Source organism: Nematolebias whitei, chromosome 8 (assembly GCF_014905685.2).
Source record: "Nematolebias whitei isolate Nwh7 chromosome 8, NemWhi1, whole genome shotgun sequence".
In the NCBI taxonomy this organism is placed as follows: Eukaryota; Metazoa; Chordata; class Actinopteri; order Cyprinodontiformes; family Rivulidae; genus Nematolebias; species Nematolebias whitei.
In genome coordinates this window covers 25,698,358-25,717,465 of record NC_056505.1, presented here as the reverse complement: position 1 = coordinate 25,717,465, position 19,108 = coordinate 25,698,358, and the positions used below count along the sequence as shown (strand labels likewise).

Here is a 19,108-nt window from a genome sequence, read left to right as displayed (position 1 = left end):
CCCCCAATAAGAAGATGAAAGTGTGATGACAAGCTGCCATTCCAGTCTTGCCCACCTCTTACACATGATTATGGCAGCTTTTACACTCTTTTTCTCTGTCACACGAGCTCTCCCTCTCTCCCTTTTGCCGTCTTACTGTTACAGCCACTTTGCTCGGGGCTCAGATGTCTCAACATTTCAATTATTCTTTGTAAAGCTCTGTGCAATATGCCAGTCTTCTGTTTACTCCTGCTTTATTCTCCCGCACAGGTGCTGCTGTGGTCGTCTCATAGGTCAGCATGTGGGTTTGCCACCCGGCATCTCATCCAGTCAGAATGACAAGGCAGAGCGTTTGGCCAAGAATGACAGCCTGTCGGAGAAGTGGTCGATCAGCAAACACACTCAGCTCAGCCCCACTGATGCCTTCGGCACCATTGAGTTCCAGGGAGGAGGACACTCCAATAAAGCAATGGTAACTCACTTCAGTATTTACACACTTAAGTAAAAGCTAAAAGCATCTTCAATTCTTTTGAACAAGCATCAAATGAAAAAAGCATTATTTTTTTTTAATCTCTGTGCTGTTTTTTGTGGATTAAAAATAATTAGGTGTTTGTTTTAATTTATTTTACTCAAATTGGATACAGTGTCCCAGCATTATTGAAGCACAGTCATGCCATCTGTTCAGAAGGGTTGCTGCTAACAGATGCTGCAACCTTTATGACTTTCTCAATTCAATTCAGTTCACTTTATTTATATATCACCAAATCACAATAAAGTTGTCTCAGGACACTGAACAGGAACATTCACATACACAGAAAAGCCAATTAGAAAATTCTCTATCTAAGGAATCCAGCAGACAAGTTGCATCTTCACTTCGTTACAGTCTCCCATCCTGAGCAAGCACAGTGGCAACAGTGGAAAGAAAAAACTCCCTTTTAACAGGAAGAAAGCTCCAGCAGAACCAGGCTCAGGACAAGTGGCCATCTGCTTTGACTGGTTTGAGAGGACAGGAAGGAGAAACGAACACAGAATGGTAGGTCCAGATGTAGGTGCAGGTGAACCTGAAAGACCAAAAACACATTAGGATTGAAAAAATAATTACAAATACAAAACAGTTTGAGCAGAGTAAGTAAAGACAGTAGCAGAGTGAAGAAATGTCGTCAGTTTGTCTTCCAGCAGTCTAAGCCTATAGCAGCATAACTAAGAGATAGCTCAAGAAACCCAAGCTGATCCTAACTATAGGATTTATCAAAAAGTCTTAATCCCAGTCTTAAACTGGACAATGTGTCAGCCTCACGGACAGAAACTGGAAGTTGGTTCCACAAGAGAGGAGCATGAGAACTGAAAGATCTTCCTCCAATTCTCCTTTTGCAAACTCTAGGAACCACAAGTAAACCTGCAGTCTGAGAGCGGAGTGCTCTGTTAAGAAAATACGGAACAATAAGATCTGTAATATAAGATGGAGCTAGGTTGTTGAGAGCTTTGTAGGTTAGAAGTAAGATTTTGATTTCAATTCTGGATTTGACAGGGAGCCAATGGAGAGAAGCTAAAACTGGAGAGATATGATCTCTCCCACTAACTCCAGTTAAGACTCTGGCAGCAGCATTTAGGATCAACTGGAAACTTTTTGATGAAGTTTGTGGACACCCAGAAAATAAACATTTGAAATAGTTCAGTCTAGACGTGACAAATGCATGAACCAGTTTTTCAGAGGAAGACCAAAACTAGTATTTTCTCAATAAATATTTATAAAGGTCCAGCTCGAGCTGCATGGTCAGTGGGATTGTTTGGAGCAGAACTCAGATGGAAGAGGTCAGTATTCAGGATTTATTTCATGCTGCAGTGACTTGATGTGCAGCTCGTGGTTTTAATTGAATTAAAAAAATGCATCAAATGTTGTGTAGCTCAGATTTCTGTATTCTCTGGACCATGTTCATGTTAATGTTAACATCCCAAGACAAACAATTATCAAACAACTCCAGGGATTTTGAGCACAATAGTAAAACAATAAAATGGAAGGACATAGAAACGTGTGAACTGTGGATGTCAAGTGTTCTTCTGTTTCCTTTGCTTTTCTCAGCCTCTAAAAATACAGTATTGACCTCTGATCAAAAGACTGGATTTTATAAATGTCACTTCCTGTGAAATTAGGAAAAAATGAAAAAGATGCAAATGTGAACGCTGTTTTTATCAACAAGTTGAAAGTGATGCTGTGATCTGGTAGTTAAGGGTTGAGCCCATGTGCAGGCAAAGGGCAGGAGACTCAGGCGTCAAATAATAATTATTTATTGTAGCAAAAATCAAAACAAAGTGCTGACAGGGCACCAAAAAACTTACGTGGCAGGAGGAGATGACAAATAGAGCAGACACAGTGAAAGGGAAAATGCCCGGATGAGGAGTGACAACACACAAACTAAATAAAGTAGTCCCTCGCTACTTCGCAATTCGATTTTCGTGGGCTCGGTCTTTCACCGTTTTTCAAAGTAAGATTGGACAAGACACACAACTGGCTGATTGATGGATTAACCTTTTTATTTAAAATAAATTATTTTTAGTACCTGCTGCACAATTGTGCAGCCCACAGTGCAGGAGAAGCTTCCTCCTGCAGTGTGTCATGAGAAGTGGGCGTGGTCGAGAGCGCTGGAAGGTGGCAGAGAGCACAGATCATGCCATTATGTGCTCTTTTTTAGAGCATTTAGAGTTTAGAAACATTGTTTAGATTATTGCAAGAGTGTGGGAAGGGTTTAAAATGCCTTTATATTTATATATACTAAAATAAACTACTACTTACTACTTGTACTGCACCACCTGGTGGTGGATGGGTTAAATGCAGAGAGCCAATTTTGCTATTATATGGGAACATACAATGATGACAATACATAACACATTATTATTATTGTACTACAACTCCTACTTAGCAGTTTTTCACTTATCGCGGGGCTTCAGGGTACAGATCCCCCGCTATAAACGAGCGACTACTGAAAAGATGCCAATGAGGCTGAGTGGGAAACACCTGGGGTGATTGGAACTCCGGACAGGTGTGCGCAGGAGCAGAAACACGAGGAAGAGAAAAACACAGGGAGGTGCAGAAAACACAGAACAGAGAAACCTCTCAGATGGATGAAATAAACGAGGGTTGTCATAATGTTTGTCATAAAACTGAAAAGATGTAGTTTAACCGCAGATACCTGAAATAAATGTCATTGACGATTAATAGCGTTTCAGTCTGTAGTAGATAATTTGTCGTTTTACTGACACATTCATCTCTGAGTCTGGTGATAAAATGAATTCAAGCGTTCTTCATCTATAAAAAGCACTTTAGCAGCTTCCGTAGCGTCCTTAGAATGAAGAGTCTTTCTTCTGTTTTATTTGTGACTTGTTCCCAGTGTTAAATTATTCATCAACACCTTCTGAACTTCTGAGGATGCTTTGGATGGATAAACAGATGCTCTGTAATTCATGTGCTTCTTCAATCACAGCACACATCTGTTCAAGACTTTTTTTTCCCTAGATCGAAAGAGAAAAACACATGCTCATGCAGGTCTAAAACACCGATCCGCCTGAAATCATTACGCGTTATAATTTTATTTTCATGTCAGAGATGTATTTCCAATGTTGACGTGAAGTGTGTTCATGTAAATGCTCTGCCTCATTTCCAGTATGTGCGCGTGTCTTATGACACCAAGCCTGACCTGCTGCTGCACCTGATGACCAAGGAGTGGCAGCTGGAGCTTCCTAAGCTGCTCATCTCAGTCCATGGAGGCCTACAGAACTTCGAGTTGCAGCCCAAACTCAAGCAGGTCTTTGGTAAAGGGCTCATCAAGGCTGCCATGACAACAGGAGCCTGGATTTTTACAGGAGGAGTGAACACAGGTAAAACACAGAAAACATCCTCTAACGTGTTTTAAAGATAAACAGGAACTTATTTTTATATTTGTGACATACCAGGTAAATGTGATTTTTTTTTTTTTTTTTGTAATTTAAAAACTTCATCTGTAATTTTACAGTCAGTGTCATTTTTAAAAATTGAATTCATCGAACCTTTTCGGTGAGTGAACCTGAGCTTTCAAGATGCTGAATCTGGATGATTTTGGTGCATCTTTGAGAATGAATTTTGAACTTGACAACTAAATATTTTCCAGAGTAGTGATGTGCATAATGAATAAATGCAGATTTAGAAAGTGTTCTCAGTAACTGACACAGAGCCGTTTGTTTCTGTTTTGACTGTCGATCGTTTGAAGACGTGAAGGTACAGCTATTTCCAGCAGATTTAATTTTTATTTTGTTTTGATTATGACACAAAATGCTTACTTGCTTATTGCACATATACAGTTCAGACTTATAATTTCTATAATCCAGTGGAGGGTCACGCATTTCACACCAGGACCTTCAGTGATGTCCAACTTGAATGTATCCACCTTTTGATTACCGTCATTACGATGCCACAGCTACAGAAACAATGAATAATATATAGAAACACAGGATAATATGGTGCTGCATCACAGACAAGTATCTCATGAAGTGAGAATGAATACCATTACTGGGGCAATAAACCCAATTAACACATTTAATATGTTTCATTACCACATACATATTCAAAGCATGACTAAGGATGTAATAAATAGACAAAAAAATATATAAAACAGTTGAGTAAAATGTATTTTACTCACCAGAAGTTTTTAGTTGGTGTACATAAACTCCATCCTCCTTTCTTTCCTCAACAAGAGTTCAGTTATCTGTGCGGTTCAGTTTCAACAATAAGTCGTATCCCCTTGGAGGCTAATGCTGAAAGTCGAGTTTGCTTTGTCGTGTTTCTGGCTCAAGTTTTAATTCCCTTTAGTGCTGAAAATTATGAAAAAATAAAAATATAAAAAATGAAAAAATATATGAAGTAGCTTAGTGTGTTTTGTATTAGAATTAGAAACATTAGAAAGAGTTATTCATTTTGTTCTGCTACTTGAAAATTATTATGATTGAAATAATTGTTTGAAAAAAGGGGCAGATATAATAAGATTTTTTCTTCTTTCTGCTGCCTTTCATTTTAAATCTTTTGTATCTTTTTTTATATTGTTATGGAATTGTTTTGTACTTTTTTAAAAATGAATAAACTTTATACCGTACCATACCAAAATGTCCACTAGACACTTAGCTTGTGCAGGTTGCACAGCAGATGCAGTTTTCTAGCTCTGACCAGTACATTCTCTGACTGTCCAATGCATCCTGCTAGGCCCTGGTGTCACCAGCTCAACATCTGATTGGTCAAAGCAACAGTTTCATTAACATTTGTTTTAGCTACAGGTGCCTGCACTGTTGGTTCTGAAGGCTTTTTCTTTGACTGCAGCAACACACGATGGTCAAAATATGATTGGATTAAAGCTCTCTATAAATATAAGCTGCTGGAAGCTGCACAACAAGGAGGAACGCTATGAAATAAAAAGAAAAGACAGTTCAGAATAATATTGAGAAAAAATATAAAACACTGATTCTGATTGTGTTTAGGCCAGCTGAGAAGGCTTTGCTCACCCTGACGGTCCACAACTGCTATAATCATATAATCATTTCTATATTGTACCTTTTAAATAGGAGTTTTCCTTGGAAGGTGCCCACATTATTATTCCTCTGAGATCTGTAGTTAACAATTTGTCATCACTTTGAAGCTTCTATTCCATATCATTTCTAAGTAACAGGGGGGAAAGCTATTTAATTAATTCTGTCTTAATTTAGCAGACTTAAAAGAAAAACAACAGGTCTGTGATGTTTAATAGCAGATAAAAAAAAAAAAAACAGACAAAAAAATAAAGCAGCACTGCACTGGGTGTTGTAGAGTGACCACACTTGAATGCAGGAAAGAATAGAGAGTGAGATTTAGTGACAGAATGAGTACAGAAGCAGGAGAGAGGCTTGAATAATGGATGGATGCTTGGATTGGAAGGACAGTGGCTGGAGGTGGAGAAAGATGTGAATGTGAGCTGGAGGAATGTGATAAGGCAGCCCACAGGTTTGACTGCTGCTCCCCTGAGAGCAGCACCTAGAGGCCTGGAGGTGTGTGTCTCTTTACATTAGATGTCATGCTGTCCTCTTCATTCCTAACAGATGCTGCAGAGTGGATCACTGTGACATTAGGCTGGTGATTGATGGTGACGAAACACATCTTTGTTCTTCTCTCTTCCAAACGCTCGGACACAGGGGTGATTCGGCATGTGGGGGATGCACTGAAGGACCACGCCTCCAAATCAAGAGGGAAGATCTGCACCATCGGTATTGCTCCGTGGGGCATCGTTGAAAATCAAGAGGATCTCGTTGGTAAAGATGTAAGTCTCAGTAAGGTCATGGAGCGGACTCTCTTGCCTCAGAACTCATTTGTGTGCATTTACACCAATTCTCAAAACGGTCACATGCCAGTTAACGGTTTCCAAAACCTGTATTTTGTGTGGGTTTTTCAAAATGATTTTATTAGGATTCCCATTAGCTTGTATAGACCATCAGGTATTTGCCTTAGGGTGTCAGCTTATTAAATGAGATGCTGAGTTAGCCAATCCAATCTGTGATAAACCCTCCTTCACAGTGAATTGGACAGCTGGCAGAACCTCATTAGACCGCAGAGCTCCTGCTGACTCACGCAAATCTCTGGGAGTCTGCGTTCACGGTTTTGGTGAAGTTTCATCAGAATGTGCCGCATCCATCCCACTGAAACAAGTCAAGCAGAGACGATTAATGTCAGAAGCTGAAACGGGGTGATAAAGTGCTGAGGGACTTTTCCCCCTCACTTGATTAGCTTTAACTGTATGCGTAATAATGAGACGAGTTTACCTCATTTTGTTTGGCACTTTCCCAGTGCACCATATATCATTTTCAGGAAAACAAATCATTTCTAAACATCAGCTCACTTTTCTCTGTGCAATGTGTAAAAGGAAGGACTGTGCAAATGCATTAAGGTGTCATTTGGGAAATTTATACAGCCAACTAAAGAAACGGTCAAAAAAAGGTGTGAAATGCAAATGATTCTGCAATGTATTACCTTTGAAAGGCTCACAAGAGACAGCTTTTGGAGCACAGTACTCAAATAATGACGATAAGAAGAAAATTAATACTCTGGTGTGAAACGCCTTGTTGGGGATCACCATCAGCTCCCAGCCCTGCAGCAACAAGAAGAAAAGAAATCCTTCAGAAATGATAAGGACAGGAAGTCTGATTTTATTCTTCATTTTCATATATTTTATTCTCAAGAGCCTGTTTTTAAATAATTATCTGCATCACCAGATTTTATGCGAGTCGTTCAACAGGATGATTTAGATTTCCGCTGCCTTTTCACCCATTTTCCATCCAGTACTTTTTAGAGGACTTTGTTATAGTTGTTGTTCCTTATACAATACAATAATTCAACACAACTTTATTTATAAATCACTTTAAAAACAACACCTAGCCAAAATGCTATAACCAACTTCTTAACCTTAATCTTTTTAACCAACTTCATTTTAAATTCAGAAATCACTGCAGTAAAATGTTGCAAAGTTAAATAGATGCACCAGTATCCTGATGCATGCTCAATAATCCAGGTAGAAAAATCTAAAAAAGTTAAATCTGGTCCTCTGGACATTCAAAAAAAAACAAAACAAAGCAAATCAACAAAAAAATGTAGAAACGTTTCGTCTCTCATCCAAGAGACTTCCTCAGTCTGAGGTGCTGTATTCAGCTCAGTCTCTTAAATAGCACCTTCTCAGAGTGGATCAACCAGTTTTGCTGCTGACAACCAAAACCAGCTGATCACATGCTCAAGAAGGACCATCAGCCTAACAATGGATCATTAGCACACTGATGGCTGTTTACTGTTCACAGAGGGCTCAGTGATACTAGCAATCACAGCATTGTAAGAGGGGGACAGTTGAACCCGGAGGCCTCCACCCCTGTTTAACGATGGACGATTTCTTTTCACAAAGATGGCCTCCTTTACTCCTCTCTCAAACCATCGTTCCTCTCTGTTCAGGATGTGAACATCTTCATCCCTGAAAGAGTTAATTAAGTTCTTTGGACATTTTGCTACTGTGCCACAAGATACAATTTGTTTCAATTTCCTTAGTTTAGACTATAAAGAATCCCAGCAAAACTATACAGTAGTTTGACAAACATAAAATGGGTTTTAGCACCAACCAGGTGATTTCAGGTGTAAACTGGACACGAGGAGCTCGGATCCTGTGTTAGGTCTTGGCTGCGTTTTTCTTCTAATTTACTCAAAAGCAGAACTTTTAAATAGCATCCATTTTCTTTTTTATTTCACTTCTCCACCTTGATTTTTTTAAATCTCATACTGCAGAATATGCTGTTGGATAGAAGACTGGACAGACAATTATAGAAAAAACAGCCAAATAAAAAAGAAATATATATTAAAAAAACAACATAAGAAAGAAAAAAGTAAAAGAAAAAGAGGGATCAAGACCACCTTAAGGGGTTTACATTAAAGTTTGTTTCCTTAAAGCGTACAAACAAATCAAGGGTGGTTTAAAACTTTTGCACAGAACAGTATGCTTCTTTTTTCAGTGTCAGCTGCCCCTTTAGACAACAACTATAATACATGATGCAACATTTGATAAAAATGCTTCAAAAGAACACAACTGGGTGCAAAAAAAAAAAAAAGCTTCTTCCTTCATCAGGTTGTCTGTATCTGTACTTCCTGTGCTGCTGGTTTCTCAAGAGAAGGAGGAAGTCTGGGATTGTCATTGTATGTTCTCATACAATGGCAAAAATAGTTCTCTGCATTTAACCCATCACACCTGAGATACACCCAGGTGGAGCAGTGGGCAGCTATGCAAGCATCCGGGGAGCAATTAGGGATTAGGTGTCTTGCTCAGAGATAAATGTGGGAACGACTGGGGATTGAACCTGTGACTTTCTGGTCCCAAGTCGGCTGCTTCAAGTGGTTTATGAGAGGATGATCATTCTTCACCCCAGGCACTGCAACACAGCAATGTTGTTTGGATTACTCAGACCCATAACTGGAAGCTTTAGAGGTGACAGCAGTTCCCAATGACAGCTGCTGAAGAGAACAGACTCTTACTGTATCACCAAAATGAACAGGAGAGAATTCTCAAAAATCTCAGCAAAATCCTCATCTGGAAAACTTTCTCATTTGAAGAATTTGGCTTTACTACCTTGATCTTACTTGAAAACAGGGATAGATGAATCACCTGCCAAATGTGTCTGAAAACCTAAACAGCAGCTGATGAATTTGTGCATCAAGTTAACAAACCACAGTCATTCTATGCTTGACAATTTCCTCCAAATCATCCTCTTGGTTAGGTGGTGCGTCCATACCAGACCATGTCCAACCCCCTGAGCAAGTTGACGGTTCTGAATAGCCTCCACTCACACTTCATCCTGGCAGACAATGGCACCACGGGGAAGTACGGGGCTGAGGTCCGACTACGACGACAGCTGGAGAAGCACATCTCTCTGCAGAAGATCAACACACGTCAGTGAAATTTACTGTCTCTTTCTGACATCATCTTCTTTAAATTAGATGCCATGTTTTAAACTACAGGTGACAACAGCATGACGCATCGCTTGGTACTTTGACAACAATAATACCCTGGGGTCATATTTTTCATTGCACAAACACACAATTTCTACCAGATCACACAGTATTAGTGTATTTTTAGACATCAGGGCAGAACTTAATCAGCTTTGGAGACTTTAAAGTGTCTCTCTCTGCAGGAGGCATTTATTTTTTTTTCCGTTCAAAGCTTTTTTGAAAGCTCTGATGCATCCCCAAACAAAACTGCTTGAAAATTGCCGGTTTCCAGTTCTGACTTGTCTAATCAAACCAGCTAAAAATAACCAAGTTAAAAAAGTCCCGATCGCACATAGATAAGAAAACATAACGGGAGTCCAAACACAAAGAGCTGCGATAAAAGTGGAAAGTGTTTTTATTGTTGTTTTTTGTATTTTTGTGTTATAATTAAATGTGAAGATTGTGAAAACTGACTTAAATGTACGTGAAATGTTTTCTCCACTAATGCCTCAGTTCAGTGGCGTTCTGTATTAATATAATTTTGCGATAAACCATATTTATATCGTCTTAACACACTACAGTTGAAACAAATGCCTCCTTAGTTCTTTAATTATTGTCACCCTTTTAAAGCCTCCTTATATTTTGGTTCTATTTTTTTATGCATGGATGCAAACATATAAGTTTAGTAGCATCCTTAGATTTGATCAAATTCAGACCAGAGCCAGTGAAATGCTTTCTGCTGCCATGATTTATCTATTTTTTGTTCGTTTTTTTTTGGTTTGTTTCTACATGAAGCCAGTTTCTAAAGCTTCTTTTTGAGTTTGGTGGAAGTGAATTCACACATCAGTGCTCATTTAAGATATGTAGTGAACCCCCGGTGTCAAGAAGCAGGTGTAACCAAGTGCACTGCCGTGACTCGGATCACACGTTTGTCAACACCGTTTCTGTTCACTGTCAGAACCCTCGCTGAGGCTTGTTGATGGTGACATTGTAACGCATGCTAAATGAAACTGTTCTTTGTGTGTCGCTGCTTCCACATGGCTTCTAACGCTTTAACTTTAAACATGTAGAAAAGGTTTCTGCTTTGAAAGAAGTCATGAGCATAATTTTTGCTTCCTTACCCTTTTCCTCAACTGATTTGACCTGTAGGCTTCCCTTTGTCATCCTATGCCTGGATTCATTCAAAAGGGGCTGGGGAGGCAAAGGGACGTCCACTTGTCATGCAAGCATCAATCGTTATTTCCTATTTGAAATTCCCTCTGCTGCTATTTTACCCTTTATTTGAATTGAAGGTGCTCACCGGTGTTTATGGGAGTTTGTTAAAAGAACAAGGCGGCATCTGTTGCCGCCCTGTGACACATATCAAACCGCTGTCACCCACAGAGTCTCTGTCACGGTAACCTTCAGCTGATGACCAACTTCAGATATCATCTTTTCTTCTGGCTGCTAACACAACTCTTGGGATAGTGCTCACAGCCAAAAACAAATTCAACTGATCTGAATTGCTCTTATGAAAAGATTTGTAACTCTGAGCGACAAGTGTTTTAAACGTCACACTAATTTGAATAAAAAGTTAAAGTTGGAATATTTGTTGCACACCAGAGGATCTTAGTATTAAATTAAGATCATAGTGACGTCACATGCGTAGCACTGATGGGAGCTCTGCTTCGACTCGCTCTTTTGTTGATCCTGTTGTTTTTGTTTTTACCTTTATTTTGTACCTACACTGCACACCCACACTACGGGTGTGACCGCAACGCACTTCTGGAGTTTTGTGTGTCACTGCCTTGCTATCCTGCCATCATGCCATCGTGGCTCAGTTCCCGGCCCCCTTCCAGCCTGGGGCTCAGGTTCCGGCCTGTCATGGTGGTCGTCTCCATGATCCTCCATCTGCCTGTGCGGACCAAACTCTACGGAACAGTTTGGATCTGCAGGGAAACTTTAGATGTCCCGTGTCTGCCAGACCTGGTTCTGGAGGGCAGTTGCTGCGGTCGTTATTATCATCATGATGCTAATGGGACTGCACTGCCAACAAGACCACACCACTTAAAGAACCTCACTGCTAGCAAAACCCCTCTGTCAATAGGACCATGCTGCTGTAGGTGTATTTCTTTTTCCACTTTTGATGCTTTGTTTTTGTATTTCTGATGCATACTTTGGTATTTCATGCAGTTTTTTTTGGTGAGTCCAGACCGTTCTCCTCGTCCTGAGCATTTCATTGCATTGTTGACCTTGTGTTGACCTGCATATGACAAATAAACCAAACCTAATCTCTCATGTTGAGAAATGACAGCCTTCTAGCTGTTTTGGTGCAATTTTAACTACAGTACAATGAAACACTTGATTTCACCGAAGTAAGGAAGATGTTGCTCAGTGTGTGGCACTCAGAGCATGTTGGGGATGACGCTCACGCTCATGTGAAAAATCTAATCCACAAATCTGTTCTGCTTTTGCATAAATGTTGCCACAACTTACATTGTACGTTCCCTGCAACAAAACACACAGTTTGTATTAAATATCTTTGTACACTTCATTGTTGTGCACATGCCCATTTTACTCATGATTCACTGCTGGAGGGTACACATACATGGAGTATTGCTTGATTTGATTATCAGCACATATATCCTCATGGACAGCATCAGATTTCTTCACAGCTAACTATTGTTGGGATCCAGATGCAGCTTGAGGTGTCTGGATCTGTATTCTTTTGTGTTCATTGACGATATATTTATTTCCCTCTGTTATATATTTGTTGTGGTTTTCTCTACATTCCAGTTTTTTCCATGTGTCACCAGTTCATTTCACCTCAGTTTCCGCTCCCTCAGCTCCTGCCACGCCCACTCCCACTTGTCCCCAGTTGCAATTATTCCGTGTTTCCACTTCACTCATCAGACCCTGTCTGTATAAGTACTCGGTTTTTACTTACTTTAAGTTGCTTTCTGTATCCAACCACTACAAACCATGAATCATGAGGTGGTATCATAAAAAAAGTTTTTGAAATAAAGTGAAAGGTGAAGCTGGAATGCAGCTTGCCAACATGTAGTTTGTAGCTCACAGGTAACCACAAGCTTTTTTTTGGTGAATAGTCGCTTGAACTACCCATGGACACAAGATGAAAGAAGTGTTGTGGATAGATACACCTAATCTCCTCCTTTGGTATATTTTTGTACCATCTGGGCAGCCCTACTCCTAATCCTGCTGCAGTTGTATGTAAATTTCCATGAACCAGCTTGTGACATGTGACTGCCAGGAAAGCTGTGGCAATAATCAAATTGGCTGCCGCCGTTAAACACACAAATCAGTCATGTAAAATGAAACTGCAGCTGTGTTGTGCTTTCAATACATCTAATGAAATGTAGTAAATATTGTAGTAAATGTTCAAGGACTTAATGGGTTCACTCAAACCTTTCTATAGTTAAATACCAAATTCCCTCCTTATTTTATCTTCTGTTTTTCCTGCATGTTTTTTTTTTTTAAGTTAAAGCAGCCCTATTGGCACCTCTTCAAACCCATTGGGGTGTGGGTAAAGCTTTTAACGCCATACTTGGCCAGAACTTTTCATTTCCCTTGCATGCTTTCAGCATTTGTACTTTTCTAAGAGGAAAGTCGATAAAAAAATAACAAACAGGCAGTTCTGACTGAGTGCAAAACGAATGTCCTAAGATGGGAAACTGAATGAAGTCAGCACACTCACAACAGAAAGGATATTTCCTGCTTTGTTTCACACTTGTTTTTCTCGTGAAATAAGTAGCCAGATGTGGTCCGGCTTGACAAATATCATGCAGAGTGAAAGATACAGAATTATTGACCAGCTCAGGCTAATATGAGTGTTGATGTTACCGCACACACACTGGTATTTTTCAACCTTCATTGGATTTCTTTCATCTAAAAGAAGCAGAAAATGAATGAAATCTCTGTTATTATTCACTGTCAGATGTTATTGCTGCAACAAATGTTAATCACACAGAATTAAAAATAGAAGAATCTGTCATATGAGTCAAAAAGTGATCTGAATGTGTAAAGAGAGAGTTTTACAACACACAAAGTAATTAGGAGGCAGCTGTAGATGACTCAGCCAGTGAGACGCTTTGAGACTTTCTCACTTAAATTATAGAATGAAAAGGCTGTGACATACTTTTAAATAAAGCTTTACAGATGAACATTTTCTTATTAAACCAAACAAATGAGAAAGAAGACACATTTAGTTTTTTTTTGTGTGTGGTTTTCTTAACAGCCTGACATTGAATGTCAAGGTGATAACTTGTGCAAATTTTGATAAAACCTGTGGAAATGAACAATTCACCTTGAGTGCTCCTTTTTTCCTTTCCACCCGAACTACGTGGGATATCAGGGCACATGTGTGTACCATTGTGTAACCTTCACTGACCCCTTTTTCCTGTAGCCGTAGCTTTCATTAATCACAGAGTAAGTAAAAGAAGTAGCTCGGGTAATTGAATCTTGAAGCAGTAAGGCCTTGCACTGCAGATTTGCAGTGACATGTTGACCTTCACTGGTGGCACAACTCTTACAGGAGAAACAAAAGTTACGTTTTTATACATGAGAATCAAAGAGGCTGTTTAAAGAGCTGCACATGCTTGGACATAATGTTGATTTTGCAGATTTTGATATCAAAATTAACCTATTCAAAGTTCAAAGTTCAAGTTTCTTTATTGTCATTCGTATCACATGTGCTACATGAGATGGAACGAAATTGGGTACCCAAAGTCCCAGTTACACCCAAAAATAGCAATACATATAAAGTATAAAAAGAAACAATACATGAGGATCTAAGATATATGCTAAACACTAATAATGCAAAATAATATGGTATATTAAACAGCAGCCTGAACATGAGTCTGTAGTGAGCAGATGGGTATGAATATAGCAGCTTAAAAGCTAGAAATCAGCAGCATGGATAATCAGCAGCATGGATGAGTTACACATCACCAAATGTTAAAGTGTTATTACAGTGATATTTTTTACTTACAGTGATTATTCTGGTTAGAGATTAATGAGTCTAACAGCTTCAAGGTAGAAGTTGTTCCTCAGTCTAGTGGTTTTATACTTAATGCTCCTCAACTTGCTGCCTGAGGGAAGCAGGGAAAAAAGTGTGTGTGCTGGGTGAGTGGGGTCCTTCATGATGCAGGTGGTCCTCTTCCTGCATCTAGATGTGTAGATGTCTGTGATGGTGGGGAGGCTGACTCCAACAGTCTTCTGTGCAGCCTTCACCACTTTCTGCAAAGCTTTTCTTTCTGCAACTGTGCAGCCTCCATGTCACACGTTAATGCTGGAGCACAGGATGCTCTCCACTGCACACCTGTAGAAGGAGGTGAGGACTGAGCTTCCCACACCAGCTTATCTCAGCCGCCTGAGAAAGTAGATTCTCTGGTGAGCTTTCTTGATCAGGCTGGTGGTGTTGTTGCCCCAGCTGAGGTTGTTATTCAGGTGAATTCCCAAGTACTTGTAGCATCCTCCTACATTTAGTGGGAGGTAGGCGTGTTTGCTCCTTCTAAAATCCACAATCATCTTCTTCATCTTCGTCACATTGATTTGGAAGTTGTTCTTCCTGCACCAGCTCTCCAGTTGTTCCACCTGGAAAGCTGGTGCAGGGCTTGTAGCCGGACTCATCGTAGTTTGTGATGCATCCAACTACCGCTATATCGTCTGCAAACTTTACAATATGGCAGCCTGGATGTGTAGGTGAGCAGTCATATGTGAGCAGAGTGAACAGGAGGGGGCTCAATACACAGCTCTGAGGGGAGCCAGTGCTGAGTGTTATGGTGGAGGAGGCGAAGTTGTGGATCCTCACAACACTTATTAACCAATCCAATTTTGTGATGCTTACTGTAGAGCAGCCACGCCATTTAATGCAAATCTTTTCACCTTATGAGGTAAGAACAGCAGGACAGTACTGATTTGTTGTTTTGATATTCAAAACATTAGCTTTAAAATTTATTTTAGGTGTAATTTAAGGCGTAATTCAAGTTTTCCTCCCTCGTGTTTTGCTTCCTGCCGTAATTTCTACTTTAAATAATTTGCGAGTGAATCGGTACATGAAGTTAAACAAGGGGAAGCAAACAGACAGGATGTGGGAATAAATGAAGCTGTTGGGGGTAAGGTATGTTTATGCACGAATGGATACAAAAATCATGTTAAAAAGATTAGCATGAGCTGCCAGAGTGTTGAACTCTGTGGCAGAGAGATAACAGGGTCTGTATGTGGATGCAGGACTTGCTGTAGGTGTGGCTCCAGGATGTGGATGAGCCCGGGTGACAACATGATACAGGGTGTGAAATGAATCGGAGTGAAATGAGGTAAAGATCTGAGGTGGTTCAACACAAATAACAGCGACCGTGTAAAACAGTTTTAGTAGATAGCTTATAAACCAAACTGAATCTGATTGAAAAAAAAGTGTTTTTATCTTTTATTACTTTTTATTTTCATGTGAATTAATTGGGGACTGCATAGTATATGCAGACACCTATTAGTATTCACCTCAGAAAACGAGTTCCTTAACTTTATTTATTTATATCTTAACTCTTACGTCAACTTTAATCTGGCCTGAACCGCAACGTGTACCCCCAGCAAATGTTTTATCAAAATGACCGGCTTGGCCCCGTGATGTGTGCTATTACTTTTATTAGTGTTTCAAGTTACCATGACGACATATTTTGCTAACAAAGATGCCATATTTCCCCACAGGAAATGAATAAGGGAACACTCCTCACACTAACTGCTGCTGTCAAGTCACATGACTTATAGTGTAGATGTCCCTGAAGAAAACAGAAATTCACTGCTGGATTTGTTTGAAACTCACAGAAAGTAATCATCAGATAAATGTCTAGAACTCATTAACGTTTGAGCCATTTTGATTCAAGATGGCTGCCACAGCTACCTCAGCAAACACAAAAATGACTATACAAAAAGTAGTACATTTGAAGTTCATTTTTACAAGTATACTTTAAGTTAAGTATAAGTATATCAAGTATACTACACACCATACTTTTAGGGTACTAGAAAGTATACTGATGTAATACTTGTTTGAACTAAACTGGGACATTTTTATACTATTTTAAGTATATCAAATACAGTTTATAAAAAGTAAACTTCAAGTACATTGCATAATTTTTTGTGTAAAATAAGTATACTTGTAGTACACATAAATAAACTACTTTTTGCTAAGGGATTTTTTGACATATTGAGCTGAAATTAAGCATGGTCGTAGCTGAGAGCGAGTTGTTATACATTCCTAATGAAAATAAAATATCCAAGATGGCCACCTTAGCTAAAAGAGAAAAAATACCATAACTTGGCCATTTTAAGAGTGATTCAGCTGAAACTTGGTATACTGGTAGCTGAGAGCGAACTCAAACACACATAACCGACAAATCAACAATTTAAATCATCAGCAGCTTGGCAGTCCCCGTCAAAGTTTCTCCAGGAACTTTATAGTTATCATTTACTGTGTCTTCACTTGAAAATAAAATTACACATTAAAAAAAAAATCATATATGCTATAAAAAGATATGATTTGACCTGAGACTGGGTGCAGGATAATATTTTTATTATTGTTTTTGTTGGTTTTTTAAAATGCAATGCTGCACAGATATTGCGCGGTGATTGCCAAGTCAGTATTACTAGAGCGGAAAGTCAAACTATAGGGTTTCATCACGTAAGAAATGAAATGAAAGCAGTAAACACCATCTGGTGTGTGTGTGTGTCTGCATTGTTCGGATAATAATTTTGATGTCTGTTCGTCTCAGATTTCCCAGAATACATGCAAATCAGGGTCAACAAAAACACACAGTGTTCTTTATCAGCACGACTATCACTAGTTTGATGAACCGTAGGTGTAAATGTCACGTCATTTTTGTTTTCTGCTGTTGTAAGACGAGTAGAACAATTAATTTCAGGCCAGATTCATCTGTAAATTATACGCTGTAAAAAACTCCAACAAGTAAAGCTGCTTCCAAAGCCTGCTGACCCAGAGGCACACAGGAAAACATTACAGCATGTGTGCATCTTGAAGAAACTGATGCATTGATTTGAGTTATTTTTAAATGTGTCTTGGGTGCATTTACACCTTCAGTAGTGTGAGATATATGTCTGATTGATTCAGGATGTAGAAAGTCATTGACTGTAAACAGGTTTAATACGGTTTATTGAATGTGCTTTCCAGACGTTGTAAATTTTGTGATTTTTATTTTTCCTATAGGTGCCTCTGCAACCTGCACAGTCCAGATATATGGTTGTCGGAATAATGGATTATAATTAATGAATTTTTCTAAATAGACAAAAGACGTGCAAAGTTTTAAACTATACCCAAGAAGCCAGATTTTCTTTTAATCATTTAAAGTGGTTAAAAGTTCATGTTTATGTTATTTTAAACACTATACTAGTCCATTATTAACATCTGTTTACAGCATAAGTTCACTGTGTAAAAGTTTTAAACTATTGCTAACCTCTATGTATTTTGCTTACAAGGAGACAAACCGTCTTGGAATGTTTTAAATGAGTGTAAATCAAAAGTTTGTCAGGCTTTATGTAGGATTTCAATGTTCTTCTTTACACTTGACCTGCTTTGTAACTCATTTTCTGTCCAGTCCTTGAACCAATCATGGCAGCTTATTGTGTTTAATGAGTTAAATGGACAAATGGAGGACAAAATATGATGTTTCACACAGACCTAAAAAAATCTCTTTGTCAGATGAACAGTGTTTGAAAGTCATGTCTTCTGAGTCAAACTGTTAGATTCCACTAAAGAAATGGGAATAAAAGGCTCGTAGGCTGCTGGTGGTGAGGTGTCTAAAGGGCCAACGAAAAAAGCAAAGCAAAAAAAAAAATCAGTTCTTTGTTGTGTATTGACTTGCAGCAGGTTCATCTCTTGAGTTTGGGAGTACTTTTTTGTAAATGAATCATGCATCGACCATGACAAAATAAAATAAAATAAAGATAAAGCATTGAAATGGTCAGGCATTTGAAGGCTACTGAGTAAAAAACCCAATGTATTATCCGCCGTACACGTCGCTCCGCCCTATAAATCGCATCAGTCCATATTTGTCTAAAAAAGTGAAAAAATCCATAAATATGGTGCTTCGCCATATACGTCGCATCTATTATGCACCATCGCTGATGGGTCACGTTTGTTATACGTCACCACTGACAACCTGGAAATGGGGGCCAAACCCAGAAATGTGGGACGGCATTGTGTCAAAAATTGATGGGCTGCCAAATGGCGGCCGCAGGATTATTCAAGGGAGGACTATAACAATAATTTAACAAGATTAACACTTAAAAACAATTATTTGTTTGCTCGAAATTATAGTAAATGTGTGTTTCAGTCTAACGTTTGCTTAATTAATGAAAATCAGCTGTATTTCAAAAGCCAGCTGTCTGACTCAGTTGACTACATTATTCAAACTACAGCTGTCTTTGACTCAGCTGACCACAAACTACAGCTGTCTTTGACTCAGCTGACCACATTATTCAAACTACAGCTAACTTTGGCTCAGTTGACCACATTATTCAAACTACAGCTGTCGATGACTCAGCTGACCACATTATTGAAACTACAGCAGACTTTGACTCAGGTGACGACATTATTCAAACTACAGCTGCCTTTCA

General features: G+C 39.1%; 1 protein-coding gene across 1 annotated transcript in view; it reads left to right on the top strand.

Annotated features, from left to right (window-relative positions):
* Nucleotides 1–389: 389 nt before the first annotated feature.
* Nucleotides 390–19,108, top strand: part of trpm3 (transient receptor potential cation channel, subfamily M, member 3) — a 95,597-nt gene continuing 76,878 nt past the window's right edge. The window contains 4 exon segments of the mRNA XM_037680670.1: nt 390–451; nt 3,639–3,852; nt 6,166–6,290; nt 9,274–9,445. Of these exon segments, the coding sequence (XP_037536598.1) occupies nt 449–451; nt 3,639–3,852; nt 6,166–6,290; nt 9,274–9,445 (514 nt within the window). The 5' untranslated portion in view covers nt 390–448.